The 17,978-nt window shown below is 29.5% G+C and overlaps 1 protein-coding gene and 1 long non-coding RNA gene across 21 annotated transcripts in view; both read right to left on the bottom strand.

The window, feature by feature from the left end:
- LOC105832312 (heterogeneous nuclear ribonucleoprotein R) overlaps positions 1 to 17,978 on the bottom strand; it is a 113,478-nt gene that overhangs the window by 75,872 nt on the left and 19,628 nt on the right. For 17 of the 20 annotated variants that reach the window (XR_004964275.1, XR_004964274.1, XR_004964273.1 and 14 more), the window contains one exon: positions 6,600 to 6,735. The exons of 1 other annotated variant lie outside the window; for it this stretch is intronic. Coding sequence is in view for 16 of the 19 variants with exons in the window: in XM_036290677.1 (XP_036146570.1) it covers positions 6,600 to 6,735 (136 nt within the window). In the remaining 3 variants the exon portion in view is untranslated. Of the gene's footprint in view, positions 1 to 6,599; positions 6,736 to 7,818; positions 7,955 to 17,978 lie in introns of all 20 variants that reach the window. 2 more of the 20 variants (XM_036290684.1, XM_036290671.1) reach the window with 1 other exon arrangement.
- On the bottom strand, positions 15,064 to 16,311 carry LOC118646862. Its single transcript, XR_004964278.1, has 2 exons — positions 15,861 to 16,311; positions 15,064 to 15,155 (listed from the first exon to the last, which is right to left on the bottom strand). It is a non-coding gene; the product is annotated as an uncharacterized LOC118646862 (long non-coding RNA).

Raw genomic sequence — 17,978 nt, forward strand, 5'->3', positions numbered from 1 at the left:
TACTGGCGATTGTTAAAGAAAAACGCTTGTGTCAAGAATGCTATCAGTGACATAAACTTAGAAATATAGAGTAAGTCACTTTTCTGGGGTTTGTTAGGGTGTTGATCAAAAATTTAAGGTCAAAATTGCAAAATTCAAAATAATTGACCCAATATGGCTGCCCGAATATTCGAAAATTTCCTTTTTCACTGTCTGTGCATGATTTTTATGAGAGAGAACTTAAAGAACTTTGAAATTAAAGGTTTTTTGAGGTCAAAAAATTATTGTCATATTGGGTCCGTGATCTTCAATTTTCAAAACCTAATATCAATTTTTTAATCAGCGACCTCAAAAACCCTTAATTATAAAGGAATTTGTCACACAAAAAAGTTCATACAGGAGGCGAAAATGGTCGAAATTTTCGAACATACAGTCCACCATATTAGGTCAGCCATTTTGAATGTTGGAATTTTGATTTAAAACTAATATTAAGCGACCTCAAAAACATTCAAGTATGCATTATCAGTTCAATTGGTGCACTGAAAAAATGATTTATTGATGTTATAAAATATACGGATTTTTCCGTCATGAAACGCTTTTGGCTAGTTTTAGCGGATTTTTTTATCATTAACACTCAAGGGGTTAAAGTATAAAGTATCTTTTAAAGTTTAAAGCATAAAGTATCATATTTCAGATATCTAAGACTCCAAATGCAGAAAACGGTACTCTACACGCACGCACGCACACAATTAAAAAATAAAAACATAATATAAATCCAAACAACGATTATGATTATATACTATTATGATCTTATGACTTTATATATAAAGTTTGTCGTATACGATTGATATATACTTTTGAATTATAAGGTGACAAGCCCAATTATAGATCAAATTTGCAAAATATATTTTACAAATACATATGTATTAATTCAATTGTTTTTGCATTCTTTAATTTTTTGTAATTGTAATAATATAAAATTATTTTCTCAAACACTGCCTATTTAAAAAAAAAACATAAAGTTACTATTTAAAATTACGATACTCTTACAGTTTGTATAGATTGTATTTAATACACCAAACATATAGCATGCATTAAAAATGTACAGTAACATTTAATTAATTATATTGACCTATAATTGGAACTTACATATAAATATTAGTATTTTTCAAAATTCACAATCACAATTTAATATATATATTATAATATATAACATTATAATTTCTTTTTAAAAATGTGATACTTATCAATAACATTTGATATTAACAACTTTTCAAAATGCTTGTTCGTAAAATTGTACACAAATTAATAAAAATTATTTTAACGTTAAATAAGCAATTATCAACTTATTATCTATTTCAAATATTCAGATATGTTTATATTTTGACATTTTTTACCAAATAATTTCATCAAAATTTCAATAAAATTTTATAATAAATTAATTAATAAATCAACAATAACAAATTATTGAAATTCAAGTTTTTCACTGCACATTCATAAAAAATTTGTTATTATTTGAATAAATTTTCTTTGCTTTTTTAAACTGGTATAGATATATTTTAAAGTGGTAGATATTTTTCGTTGAAATGTCACTTACATTTTCATCAAATTCTCATTAAAATGTCAATTATTTCTCATTAAACACAATATTTAAATAATATATTAAAATTATAATTGCATATTCACTAAATTTCATCAAAATTTTATTAAAATTTTTCTACCATAACGCAATCTAAAATTACTTTCTCACATCATTTACTGAGTATTCGGTACATTATCGTTAATATTTCTGATTTAGAAGTTATGTTTTTTATTTATTTGCATATTTGAAGACAAGAATACTAAAATCTAAAACCAAGAAGAAAACAAGCGTTAGAAAACAAATTTATCAAATAAAAATAAGAAAACCATCGTAGAAGTAAAATAAAGAAAAAAGAAGACACACACATATATATGTACACATACACGCACGCGCATGCGTGTATGTGTGTGGAAGATTGTGGTTACGGATGTGTGTTTCAACAAACATTCACAATCTATGTCACAATAAAATTTCAAATAAAAAGCTACGGAAAATCAGGATTGAAAGAACGAAAATAATATAGACACTATTAATAACTACCAAGAAAGAAATCGCAAGCTATAAACTTTATAAAATACTCTTTTAATATGCATATATCATTCTTTATCACTTTTATTAAATCTGCATATTTATTTAAAGAGTTTGAAAGGATTACTTATTTCGAAAGATATGTAAATTTTATTAACTAGAATAATTCTCATGCTATTAGAATTTCCATGCATTACAATGATTTAGTTACATAGAAAAATAACATTTTAATATTTTATTTTATTTTTATAATATCCTTCAACCACATCTCTATGTATCACTCCGATCTCATTTGACAGAATGCTACTTTTCTAAAAGTAGCAATAAAAGTACTGAAAAATGGTTAAATAAAAAACAATTTAACAATCTCCATGATTTTATTAAGGCAATTTAATTTATCTAACATCATTTCTCTGAACTTTTCAAAGACAGTCTTTCTCTCTTTCCTCTCAGTTTAAAAGCTACACAGTCGGACAAAGGCATCTTATACATATTTTGAGTAATAAATGTAAGGAACAAGTCACAAGTACTGAATTCGTAAAGTTTAATTAACCTAAAATAATTCTTACAATTGCTCACTAATCTTATTAATCAATATTGTGTAAAAATCTTAATATTTATGTTAATTATTTATTAACTAAGCACATTCTCTCTATTTCTCTTCTGTCAATTATATAAAAAAAATATTGCAATGTCTTATATTGTTATATCGATTGTATCAATGTCTCTCTTAAAATTTATTTTCAGATGTCTGAATTTAAATAATTCAACAACGTTTGTCTTTATCGTCACTTTTACGTACTAATTTCCTCTCTGTGTCCATATATCAATGTTACATGCAAAAATTCTTATGCACATACATACAAAAGTCTGATGATAATCAGATACATTCGTTCGATCACATCCAATCGTTTTCTCTTACCATATTTACATTTATACTATACAAAAAAGAATATTTTTATTTTTTATCATAAAATCTACATCTGAAATCAAAGATATAACAATAAATACACAATTATTCGTGCAGTTATATCTCTATCCTTATTTGTTTAATATTATTAAAAAATCAATGTAGCTTTTATCTCAAAACATAAATAAATTATAATCATTAAAAAACATCTCGTAACTATGTATAGATTTAAAAAATCAATAAATGATACAATTGGCTACTACAAAATTCGCATTCTAACTTTGAATCTTGTGTCCTAAAACCAAATACTTGTAATTGCTAATAACAATTAGGCATAAAATCATCTCTTCCTCCCCCTTTCACCTCCCTCCTCCCTCACATTTTGCTTCCTCTTCTTCTTCCCTTCTTCCTTTGCACTATTCTTTTCTTTTTTATCTGCTGCGCACGCACGCGTTTTCATGGATTATGTTTGTGTGTGTGTGTGTATAAGGGAGGAAAAAGTGAAAGAATGGATTAATTGGGTATATGATAAATAAATAAATGAATAAATAAATGGACATATGGATAAATTCAGAGTAAAAAAATTTTTACAAAATTTTGATTAAATTTTAATAAATACTTAGCAAAATTTTAATTATATTTAAAAAAAAAAAACCTTTTTCTGCGATCAATAAAAAACAGATAACATTTGAGAATGCAGAAATAAAAATAGAATATAAAATGTATTAAAATATTTCAGCAAAAAATTAATTTTTTTAAGTAAAATTGTACTAAAATTTCAATAACATTTTATTAAATGTTTTATTAAATGTTTATCAAAATCTTAATTATTGATATTCCGCGAAAGATCATTTTTTCTGTTTAATTAAAAACAGGTAACATTGTATTTCATTGAAAATACAATGAAAATATAATAAAATTCAAGAAAAATTATTAACACTATTTTAAAAAGTAACAAAAATTAACTAAAATTATAAATTCTTGATGAAATTGCATCACAAAAAATCAAAAATTCTCTATAATAACAAATTAATAATATTTTGTTAAAACTGATAATTTTTTTGGTCACACTTTCATAAAATTACTGATCAAATTGTTCTAAAATAAACAAACAATAAAATATCAGAATATTACTAAAACTTCGTAAAATATAGTTTCAATAAAAGATTATTAATATTATCTATTTAAAAAATTAAAATTTTTTATTTATTGTCTCTCGATGCCATGAGTTCTAAAAGTTTAAAAGTAAATAAATTTTCATGCAAAAATCATTTAAAATCTATTATTTATATTTGTAAACAATGTGATTTTAATGCTTAAAACAATGTCTTGTCGGAATAAATCTCGTCAAAATATTTTAAAAAGTGCTATTTATGTTTATAGTATTATATTGTATTTCTTTTTACTGAAAATTCCTAATTATTTTAAGACTTAACCATTTTCTTATTTTATTTATGTAAATTTTAAAAAGTTCTACTTGTGTTCATACTATTATAGTTTTCTACTACAAATTTCTAACCATTTTAAAACTTAACCATTTTCTTGTTACTTTATTTGGGTTAATTTTATTCATAAAATTATCTTTATAATATTCTGTATTTTTAAAAAATAAAGAATTGTTCTAAACACATGCTATTTATTAAATAAACATTTTGAGTATCCATTTTGAGCAATTATACAATTTTTTGGCTTGGCATATGCTATACGCCACCCGTATTCTTACGGGATAATCGAGTACTCGTGTTCTTAAAAGTTAATCTAATAAATTTTTCATAAAGTTTTGATGAACTGGTCCAAGTACTCGAAGATAATATTATAAATTCCAAATGTCATAAAAATTTCATTAAAACATTTCATTAAAAATATTTTAATTCTATCAGTTAACCCTAGGCTGTCAAACCGGATCACCATGACTCGAACTGTTGACTTATTAGTAAGATATAATTCGGCATGCTTGGAAATGTATACTTGTGATGCCATCTAAAATAAATTTCAGACATCTTCTACAGAAAAAGACACTTGCCCAAAGAAAGAAAGCGTCAGTGTTTATTTGACAGCCGTTAAGAAAAATACGTTGAGTCACTGTGTGGGGTCACCCAGATATGACAAGGGCGTCGACCAATATTTAATAAAGAATTAATTTTTTCTATAAAAATTTATTGATTTTTGGAGTGCTCTTCTGCAATAAGTAAAACAAATACCTTTTTTAAAAAGTTCATTTACCAACTAATTTCTTTATTAAAGTAACATATTCCGAGAGTACAATCCTAAATTTTTAGCTTAAAATATTAAAAATTAATAGAAAGTAATAATTTTTCAAATAAAATGTGATTTTTAAAAAAATTTTTGTTTTCAGCAATCTTTTTCAATTAAAATTATTGAAATATTAATTTTTTACCATTAAAATTTATTTTTTTATGTTCAAACTTTATTTCAGAATTTTTTCAGAAATTTTGGACATTTAGTTTTTAAACTGCAGCTCATCGAAAATTGCGTTGGGTCACGATGACCCAGTATGAACAGTCTCGTTGGTAAAAAAGAGATGTGACAGCCTAGGGTTAAAATTATTAGAATTCAAAATAAAAAATTCAAAACAAAAAATTTTTATTGTAAATATCCGAATTTTTGACTAAAACTAGTTATAAAGAAAATAATAAAAAATTTGGGTTCAACAACTTATGCATAAAAAATGATTATATTTTGCTGTAATTTAAATAAATAATTTTTTTTAATGTTTAAATGTGACTCCAAATAAATGTATACAATTATTTATTAGTTTTTTAATATAATATATATAAAAATTTGATTTAATTTCTTAATTTCTATTATTTTCTCATGAAATTTGCAAATGAGAACAAAACGCGATTTTACATAAGAATCGAGAGTAAAGAAAAAAGTTAAATAACTTTTAAACCAATAAGAAAATTAAGTTCAAATTTTACACAAATTTAATATTTAAACATAATAATAGAATCTGTAAAATTTTTATATTTTTTATATTTTAAAACATTAAACAATAATATTTTAATATATACATATCTCAATAATCACTAAAACATATATAATCTTAATATTTCATTAAATTTTTTCCACTTGGGAAGAGAACGGATGGGTGTGTGCTCTTATGTGTGTGGGGAAGGGGGGTGGCGTTTATGAGTGCATAAATAGCAAATAAAAAATCAGCGTGCACACAATTGGTTGTAGGACACAATTACGATTATCTATTATTGCAATTATGCACGTTTTGCGAATAAAGTTTATCAGAATAAAAATGAAGAAATTTTATAGTAAGAAGAGTTCACATTTGGTTTATAAATAAATCGATCAGCGTTCGCCAAATCAATATAATATTTTTAAAAAGGAAACAATAAAAATTTTCGTTTTTCCGAGTTCACCAATTCATACATCGAATTTTTGGTTTCACATTTACATAAGAGGGCTGAATTTAACCCACCTGGCACCTCTGCTACTGACTAGAGAGAAAGAACACCTAATTCAATTATAAGATAATTAAATCTTTGTTCTATCAGCTCTCTCTTTTTTCCCAGAAAACTTCCGTTTGGTTACTGCTTGCTGATTTAAGGACAATTGTCAACTTACGTGCGTGCTTTGTAAACTCTTCGAACAAGTCATCTCGGTCTCGATTCTTTGGAATATTTCCCACAAACAAGCGATGATTGTTATAAGATACGGTAACACCAATCTTTTTCCCTTTCCGAATCTCATAATCATTCAGCTGTAAGAATAATGTGGAAGGAGAGATGCCAATTAAGCTTGTCATTTATAATTTCAGCTGCTTTATTGGCTGTCTGAACGTAGGATTTCATAAAATGTCCTTCAAAGGAGGAAAAAAGATGATTAATGGAGAGGAGGGAGCAGAGATTTCATATAAGAATCAAAAGCATTAAAGGATTACGAACGTTTCGAAGGATCGATATCGTACAGGGTGGGAGTGCCTGTCCGTTTGTTAGCGAGCCATACGCCCCAGCGGTCCACGCAAATCTCCCATACCCACAAAGCTCAAGACATAGTGACGATTCACTTTGCATATTGCAAAGTAATGCAACGGTGCAATACAGTGTGTACGTATTTTTTGTCAATAAAATCTCTCAATCTAAATATATATGTGCGCGCACACGCACACACGCGCGCACACGCACGCACGCACGCACGCACGCACGCACGCACGCACGCACGCACGCACGCACGCACGCACGCACGCACGCACGCACGCACGCACGCACGCACGCACGCACGCACGCACGCACGCACGCACGCACGCACGCACACACACACACACACACACACACACACACACACCACACCACACCACACAGCTCCTACATTTTCTCTTTCCATTTCCTCACTTCTTTCTTCATTATAAAAAATAAAAAAAAAAAATAAAAAAACGAACAAGATATATCAGTAATAATAAATAATAAATCAGTTGCGTAATTCAAAGATGAGGAGATTAAGGAGACAACAAGGTTGCGCGTATAAAGTAGGAAACAGAGATAAACTCAGAAGTCAACCCTAAATATATATGCGAGGAAAAAGACTTGGACCAGAGAGGTGTTACTGTTCACTAATAAACCGAGAGGCAAGGAGACTGACCAAGAACTAAAGGTATGTCATAGGGTGTGTATATATTCGCAGATCACAAAGTGAGTGTGATCCTCGAATACTCCGTAGCTTCCATACCATCTACAACCAACTACTTAAAAGCTAGCACTCTTATTAAGTTATATAATACAGGTAAGACAGGTAGGTAGGTAAACAGGTAAGCAGGTAGGTACACACGCCTCGAATTTCACTTTACCTGTTAATTTACCAAATTCCTCCAAGATCTCCTCTTTGCCTTTTGACTTTGGTATGTTCCCCACAAAAAGTCGTAGGTTAGGAACGCTAATGTTTACTTTCAGACTCTTGCCGGGTTTTATTTCGTGATTATCGAGCTGTGGGATGCAGAAAACAGACACATGCCTAATTCTGTTCCAATGAGGTAGTTTCGTTTCTTTTTTTTTTCAAAATTTGAGAAAAATTTTTCTAGATGTGGAATTTCATATACAAATATAATTATCAATAATTTTTAACGTAAATTGTTCACAAAAAGCGAGAAAGTGGCATGCGCTTTGTCGCTCGAGTCTTCACAATATAGGAAACCGGCTTTTCACGTATATCATTGCACTCCTGCAAACAAATTTTAAGCCTACCAATTTTCAGAATTTTGTTACAAAAATTGTCATTGTCCAATGAGAATCGACCAATAAGACAAATATACCCCTAACCAATTAGAGCACATAATACATTATAACTTTCAGAAAGATTCTCCACTCCCAATTTTGCCCACTGAGCAAAGAGGAGAGCTGGAAAAGAAACTCATCCGTACGACATCATTATATATATATATATATTTTTTTTTAGTGTTATTAAATATGTAAGGATCAGTTGGATACAATTGCGCATTTAAATATGAATAAATGGTCAGGGACATATACATATAAAATACATAATATGTGGATTGTTCCTGTGTGTGTGTTTTGTGTGTATTGTGTGTGTGTGTGTGTGTGTGGGTGTGTGTACGTAGAAAAATTTCATTTTTTTTAATTTCAATATAGGGTATCTCATCTATCTCAAACGTCTTAAGGAAATGCTGGCAACGAGTCTGTTTTACTGATTGAACTCATTTTTCACACATTATGTAATCTTTTTTTTGTTAATAAATTAAAAACCTTTTTCCACTATTAAAATATACGAATAATAACTAATGTAAATAAAATAAGCATGGACAATAATAAATTCAAAAGCAATTTATATGAAAAAACAAAAAATTAAAAATTTAGTTTTGCTATCGATGTTTGACGTAAAGCTCATGATAGCATTTGTTTTATATAAAATAACTAAAATTTTTTTAGCTCTATGCATAGAGATAGAACGGACTAAACTGAGTAGAAAAGTCCTGTATCATTTTGCAATAGTTTTTAATAATTTTCATAACAGTAAATAAGTTATTAATTTATAAAGATAGCCAAATTCATCCTATCAAGTACAAACGCGGACCGCCCAACGAGACATGCGTCTCGCTGAGTAGTTCCATCTCCGGAAAAGACTTCTATTCAATTTAGTCCGTTCTATCTTCATGCAAGCGTTGTCAGAAATTTTAAACTGCATAAAAATAATATACTTCGTATATTATTTTTACCATAGTTTCAACTCACAAGATAATAAAATCAGGAAATAAAAGAATACTGTATTTTTTTAAATAAAAACTAAGAATTGTACTTTAATATAAAAAAAAATACTTTATTTAAAAATTTGTGCATATGTGTGCAAGTATTATCGATATAATAGTAGTCAAGTCAGTACAATAGAAATATATTGATATTTGCTATATCAATATCATACACATTTATAGATCAATTTAGTCAGTAAAACTAAAACGTTGCCAGCATCCCTTTATGACTCCCCTAAATAATCTAAAAGTGATGAAATTATGGGCATTTATAGGATATAAAATTTTTTAAATTGATTTTACAGAATTGAAAACTTCATTCTTTTATGTTACATGTATGAAGTACACACAAGAACAAATCGCGGAATACTCAACTTAAGCCTAAGATTAAAAAAATATTAATAAATATATCAATAGTTCTTAACATTTTTTTCTTAAGATTTCCAATCCCTTAGCCGAGAGTTATGCATTGACAGTGGTAACACAGTCATAAGTGGTAGAAATAACAATCCTGTCAAAAAATCTTATAAAAATAACAAATATACGTCAAATAAATACGTGTATTCAAAAATAAGTATAAAATTAATACAAATCATTATTAGCCAAATATATTTAAAAAGACTTATAAAAATTTTTAGAAATTTACAAAAATCTCTTTAAAAATTATTTGCAAAAATGGAAATGTTATCAATGCAATTGTCCAACAATTAAATGCAACAAATGTTTAAAACTAGCACACGATACTTGTTTTCGTGTTGGATTGCTTTATAAATAAAAATACTCTATTCTGATTAATGCATTTTTAATCATCTTCAGAAATGCATCAGAACAGAGTATTTCCATCTAGCAAACAAGCTTATACAAAAACAAGCGTCGTGTACCGCTTGCTTAATACATCCAAACGTGTATACAGTAACGATTTAATGTATTGAAAAGTATATGCAGCTAAAGTTGACACATCCATTAAAATTCACTATGTATATACACTGGTGCAAAAAAAAACGGGACAAAAACTTTGACCAAATTTTTAGACAATCTTCAAAGTAACATAACGTTGCAAAAAATCATCCAAATTACATAAATTTTTTTTTAAATTAAAAAGCAAAGACTTTACTTTAAGAATCTCTAGACGAAAGTTTGATTTGTTAAGTGTGATTCTTTTATATCACATGAAAATCAAACGTGTTTTTTTTTATTAAAAAAGTAAAAGTTTGTTATCATTTTTCACAAATTTCTTGTTAAAATCTTGCTAATATTAATCCAGATTCTTAACGCTTATTTTTTTCTACGCAATTAAAAAAACATGTCGATATAATGTTTTTTGTTAATTATACACAAGTTTGCACTGCATTTTAGGGTATTTTTGGCAAATAAATATTTTTTGGATATCATAAAACAATATCAATATGATATTGCACATTAATTTCATTCGTGTTTAACTTAATCATATCGCCATCATCAGAGTGACTCAATGTGCACCACATGGAGATTGACGGTTGGATTTTGTATGACATGTAACTCTGGAAAAGATTAATTTTATAAATAAAATTTGAATTTTTATTTTTTATGTATGCGTATGTGTATGATATGTGTATGTGTATATTTATGCGTATGTGTATATTTATGTGTGGGTTTAAAAGTGTAGATGAATGTGTATGTTTGTGTGTGTTATATGCATGTATGTTTAATAGTGGGTGTTTCCTCCTCGTTGTTGTAATTGATTTTTTAGACATTAGAAATTTATCAACAATTTTCCATATTATCTGCCTTTATTTTAAAATTATTTGATTTAAGGAGATCCTAAAATCGTCTGTTTTATCGACAATTTTTACCAATGCCAATCTTTTTATTGCATTTACAGAATTAAAAATTTTTCTCCACAATTAAAGTACAGACGATAACTGTGTACGGACGTAACGATTTTATACGAAAATAAAAAAAAATTTTTTAATTGTCGGCGTCTGACTTGGACTCGTAACAAAATGTGTTTGATATAAAAATTGTGCACCTTGTACGTATAAATCAAGTCAGGTCCGTACACGAGTGAACATTAAGGAACAATACTATGCTTTCAGATTGAGCGTAGACGTCTTAATAAAAAAGATACGCATTGGTAAACATTTCGTGTCTCAAAAGAGCAATCTGAAAAATTTTTTTTAATTCTTGGTATGAAATTCAATTCAAAAGCTGATATTAATATATAAACTTTAATTCTGTAAGAGGGTTTCTAAATCTATAAAAGAAACACATACAAAATTTTGTTAATGACGTGCACAAATGACTGTACATTATTGATCTCGATCAAGTTTGACGAGCAGTTTAACATCCTCTTAAGTAATTTTAAAGTAAAAGCAGATAATGCGGAAAATTGTTGCTAAATTTCTGGCTTTCTAAAAATCAGCATTTTCTTTTTATTGTACAACAACAAATAAGATTTAAACGAAAGTACACATACATACACATACATGTACCCACACATACACATAAACTCATAAACATTTAAATAAAATTTGCAGTACAAACACTGCTGATCTGAGCAGGCTGCTAAAATAGCGAACCTTCTGTCGACTTCTGTGTAATTGCGCGTCAACTATATTCAGATTAGTAAGTGCAAATTTCCACCGATGGATTTCAAAGTCACATAATGTGCAAAATCCGACTGTCAAATCGTCAACCTCCACGTGGTGCACATTGAGTCACTCTGATAACGACGGTATAACGAGTTAAACACGAATAAAATCAATGTGCAATATCATATTGATACCGTTTAATGATATCCAAAAAATACTGTATTTATTCGCTAAAATACCCTAAAATACAGTGCAAATTTCAAACTCGTTTATAGTCAACAAAAAACATCGTATTGACATGTTTTTTTTAATTGCTTAGAAAAGAATGAGCTTTAAGAATCTGGATTAATATTAGCAAAATTTTAACGAGAAACTTGTAAAAAATAATAATAAACTTTTACTTTTTTCAATAAAAAAAAACATGTTTGGTTTTTATGCGATATAAAAGGATCACACTTGACAAATCAAACTTTCGCCTAGAGATTCTTATAGTAAAGTCTTTAATTTAAAAAAAGTTCATGTAATTTTGGATAAGTTTTCGCAGAGTTAAGTTTTCAAGATTGCCCCAAAATTCTTTTTTTGCGCTAGTGCGCGCGCGCGCGCGCGCGCACACACACACACACACACACACACACACACACAGAATTGTTCAACAATTTATTGAACAAAGATGTTATTGTCAAAGAGATTTGAAAGCACCTTTATTACTATCTGAGCGCGCAAAATTCTAGCTTCGTCATTCGTAATCTTTAAATTTCCTATTTGAAAACTATTATAGCCTTGACATTTTTATATTAGAATTTTCCTCTCAAAATGTTACAACAAATTAATTATTAAAAAATCTCACGCCAATTTGGGAACATCCTGTATATGTATGTGTGTGCGCGCGCGCGCACACACACACACACACACACGCACGCACGCACACGCAACACACACACATACACACACGTGCGCTTTCAAATCTCTTTGACAATAACATCTTTGTTCAATAAATTATTGAACAATTATGCCATAATAGTTTCATTAAAAAACCAATTCTGTTCATTCATAATAAATATATTATTTTTGCACTTCCGCATTCCCGGATATCTCGCGTGCTCTTACACACACTCTTGGTAACGGTATTTATTTGAACTTATCCAAATATACGAGTTTGACAGATCAAAAATCAAAACCAAAACCAACATAGCAATCGGGCGATCGATGATTCGCTGTACCAACTGACACGCGCAGCCATCATTAGAGAGTCTCTGAAGGAGAGAGTAGTAAACTAATCACGTGACCGCGTCCTTAATGCCCTTACCAAATCAGAAGAGATACGGTCTCTCAATCTGTGAGCCTCTGAAGAAGAAGAAGAAGAAGAAGAAGAAGAAGAAAAAGTAGAAGAAGAAGGAGAGAGAGAGAGAGAGAGAGAGAGAGAGAGAGAGAGAGAGAGAGAGAGAAAGAGAGAGAGAGAGGAATTATAGCCACGGCAGACAATATGATCATTCGTACTATCGCCGTTATTAACTGACGAATTGTAGTAATTACTTATGGAATCATTTATTTAGCAACCTGCCGTTATAAAGTGGCGCTAATATGGCAATACACAATAACCGAAATTTGTTATAGAGCATTTTCAATTTCGAGTACTTCAAAACTTTTTTAACCCTTGTGTCCACAACCAAATTTATCTACGTTATTTCCTAACCAGAGTACTTGAGTATCCACTGTCAGAATTTCTTCCATAAATGCTCCGTAGTATGAAAAGTTTACTTTGTCGAGATGATATTCGACAAGCCATGAATAAAAGAAGGGCAGACACCCTTTTCAGCCCTATATAGACCGCTCTGGCTCACACAAAACGGGTTTTGAATAAAATTAGTTAGCTAACCGCGCGGCTCTAACGTTCTACCCCAGCAAATCCAAAGTAACGTGCTTGTTAGTTGTAATTTCCCACTCAATAATATAATTGCAATATAACACACATGTTATATTACAATTACATTGTTGAGTAGGAAATTACAACTAACAGGTACGTTACATGTAACTTGGTGTTTGGTGGAACGGTTGTATAAAATTTCAAATAAGATAAAAGGAAGAAGTTTGCGTACGTACATTGTAGGTTCAAATGAACAAGGCAAGCAATATTAGCTCAGTGTATATATGGCCTTTGCATACATAAACTTGCATTTGTTTAGAATCGAGACTTTTCGCAACTATTGATTTATGCGTGCAAGGTGTATTATATTTTTGAATGTGTTTTCGTAAATCGAATAACGTACTGTTCCATTCGTTATGAATCTAAACAAAGAAAAAATGAAGAATTATTGAAAGCTGAGTTTGCTAGGTAAGATAACAAATAAATTTGTATACAATACTTTCTATTTATAAGAACACGTGGCAGCATCTGATTTGCATTTTTTGCATCACGTTTTTGTTTTATAGAATGAGTACTGAAAAACAAGATCTGTATTTAAAACAACGATTAGACGACTCAGATGCAGAAAGTTACGTGGAATCTGAAAGTGATGACAAAGAGTAATTGCCTCGGCAAGAGCATGCCTTAAAACAAGCACCTGCTGATATAGTAGTGCCAAATGACGTCAAGAAAAAACCAGAAATCAACATTTACTATAATAAATATAATGGATCTGGAGTCGACGTGATGGATCAAATAATTGGAAGATACACAAGCCAGCAGCATACTCTGAGATGGCCACTTACTCTTTTCTACAACATCACAGACATTGCAATTCTTACAATTTATATTATATATTATAAAATGTTAAAGAAAAAATACAAATAAATGCAGAATATTCATGAGACAAGTCACGAGATTATTCTTTCAGTAATTGAGGATCGATCGCAAATAATGAGACATTATAATGTACAACTGGTAATGAAGACTATCCTCAGTAGGCCAATAAATCCTATTGAACTTTCTCCTGGATCTGAACAAAGAAGAAATGATACAAGCAGAAAATAATTACTGAGTGTGATCTATGCTATAGACAAACTCTTAAAAAAACGCAGAAAAACACAAAAATCTTACTCAAAATGCCAAAAATTGGTATGTGATAGATATACTATAACCATTACAAAATGTGTAGAATGTAATAAATAAATATTACCATTTATTTACAAAAACCTTTATTTTTATTTATTTCACAAGTCTTTTCATTAATTGATTTAATAACTGCACGTAAATAATATATTTCTACTAATAGGTACCTTGATACATTGGTTGTGGCTGAGGTGTATGTGAACCTTAATGCAATTTTTTTTTATTTCAGCTTTAAAAAAATTAAAGTAAAAGCATATTTTTAATAAAAATAAAAGGTTCAAATCGCGACGATCCAGACATAAGATCTGAAAAATTTTGGAAGACATAAAAATTTTTCAAAAAACTACTTCAGTAGACAAAAAGATAAAAATATATTTTAACCCTCTGACACTAGGTTACAGTAATCCAGGTCGATGTTAAAATACCCGTTACTTAAAAGTATTTAGCAAAGGGGTGTTGGGAGAAGAAGAGGGAGTTGGAGCTGTGCTCTACTTATTCCTCTTTGAGTGTTGTCAGTATTCCGAAAGCATCAGAAATAAGAGCATCAAAAGTGTGTGTGGGTTAGAGTTACGCAGTATGTAGGAAACGTAACAGAAAATGAAAAAGTTCCAACTTTGAAGTGTAAGTAAAAGTGATTTTTTTGTTAAGTTTCATTCATCATTTATGCATACAGTACTTATGTATACTGCAATTTGTATATAAAAATATAAATCAACTATACAGGAGAGCATGTAGACAACGTGACGTTTCACTAACGCTTCATCACAGTATTACAAATTAAAAAATTATTTTGTAATAAATAAGTTCTTTTAATAAATATTTTTTTGTATTAAACAATTTCATAATAATTATTTTTCTTATAAATATTACTATTTTACTATTACATGTGTTTAGACTATATTTATTTTTTACTAAATTTAGTAAAATCATCAAATATATATATTTTTTAACAGAATCGAAAAACTGACCATAGATTCTTAACCCTTGTGTCCACGAACAAATTTACCTACGTTGTTCCACAACCGGAGTACAAATGTACCCACTGTTGGCATTTTATCCGTAAATGCTTCGTAGAATGGAAAATTTGCTCTATCGGGATGATCTTCAACTACTGCGATGTATGAAAGAAAAGTAGAAACCCTTTTCAGGTATACAGCCTGTTCTGACTGACACAAAAGAAGTTTAGTCAGCTAACCTAATAGCTTGAGCTAATCTGAAATTCACTGCCAGTACTTAAAGTCTATACCCAGATAGCTAAATAAAGGCAACGTGTTGTTATTTTGCTGTCACTTATTCCCTATTAATTTTATCAAACTAAAGACAAGGTGTTTCCGCAAATCTATTGTGCTTCCGCTGTCTGTTGTTCTGACATCATATAAAATTCTACATTAGAATTCAACAAACTGACGGCAAGTTGTCAACATGCATGCACAATTGCTGTCAATGTGACAAGTTTATTATTCCTCAATGCATGCACTTATAAATTTATAAATTCATGAAGGTTATTTGCTCTCCTGATGTTAACTTCGTTCCATGTTAAATTACAATGACAGCAAATTGTGGGCAAGTTCACAACATACATGCAGTGCATTAATTTGCCCGATATGTTTAATCTCGCTTGGCTATCTGGGTAGTTCATGTTACGTGTACTACACATTTTCAGTACTGGCAGTAAATTTCGGAACGCAACCTTATAATAGAAATTATAATAATAGAATGAAGCATCTAATTGCGCGGCCCTAACGTACTATGGGTGCGTTCGGGAAGACGTTATTAGCGCTATCAGTATCAGTCTATTCTTGTTCTACTTTTAATGAGTAATAAAGATATACTGATAGCGCTAATAGCGTCTTCACGAACGCATCCTATAACTTGAAAATTGAAATAAAGGGGAAGTTTGCGAACGTATACTGTACGTTACTGTGTTTATTTATAAAAACTTGGTTTTTATTTATTTCACAAGTCTTTTCATTAATTGACTTGATAACTAACTGCACATAAATAATACATATATTTCTACTAGTAGGTACATTTGTACCCCTCTTGCAGCCTAGGCGTATGTGAACTTTAATGCAATACATTTTTTAATTCCAGCTTTTAAAAAAGTAAGATAAAACAATTTTTCAATAGTAAAATAATCGAATTGCGACAATCTGGGCGCGTCTAAAAAATTTTGACAGAAACAAATTTTCAGAAAAACTAACTAAATGGATACATTGGTACCCATTTGTGGACATAAGAGTTAAAATACAACTCTTCAGTTTTCTATTGATACCCGCCTTAATTACTTTATCACTTTTTATTAAAAAAATATAGACGTTTGAAAAACTTTTGTAAAAATTTTTCATTGTTTCTTCACTTTTTTTTAAACATTTTTTTTCTTTTTATCCATGATATTTTAACAATTACCATCATAATTCTGAGATTTTTTTCTTTTGATTAAAAAAAAAGTTAAAATTGATAAATACATTTGGAGATATGAGTCAACAAAATTTGTGGGTTAGCGTAACCCATGTGCGTAGAAATCGAGAAAAAAATATAGTGTGCAGGCAAAGAGTTAACATTTAATTATACATACTTCTTCATTTTTTTTAAACTTAAACCTATTAGCACACAAATATATGTACACTTGAGTATTTTTTTTTTACTTTTTATTTGGCTGTACACATTTCGAGTCATACAAAGTAAAACAATGACATCAAATTTTGTTAATATAATCATCTAAGCGTGCTGGTAATACGATCACTTTCAATCATCTTCAAATCAAAAAAATTTCTTAATAAATCGATTATCAGTCTATTGTTGATTGTAACACACACATACACACGCGCGCGCGCGCGCGTATCTTATCTACTATTTCTGTATTTTCAAAACTCTATACTTGGTTCAACGAGAGACACCGCTTGGAGTAGACGAGGTTCTGTCAGATTCGCGCAAAGCCTCCCCCATCATACCGTTTTACTGCTCACGCTGCTCGCAAGTGTTAGCAACAAATAACGCGGAATCACCCGCAAAATATTTTGCATGCTGATAATTATTTAAATATCGTTACGGCTCAATTTCATATTATAAGTACATGTTTATTCTAATACATAGTTATTGCTGATATTCAAGAGCACTGTTATTTC

Source organism: Monomorium pharaonis, chromosome 8, assembly GCF_013373865.1.
Source record: "Monomorium pharaonis isolate MP-MQ-018 chromosome 8, ASM1337386v2, whole genome shotgun sequence".
NCBI lineage: Eukaryota > Metazoa > Arthropoda > Insecta > Hymenoptera > Formicidae > Monomorium > Monomorium pharaonis.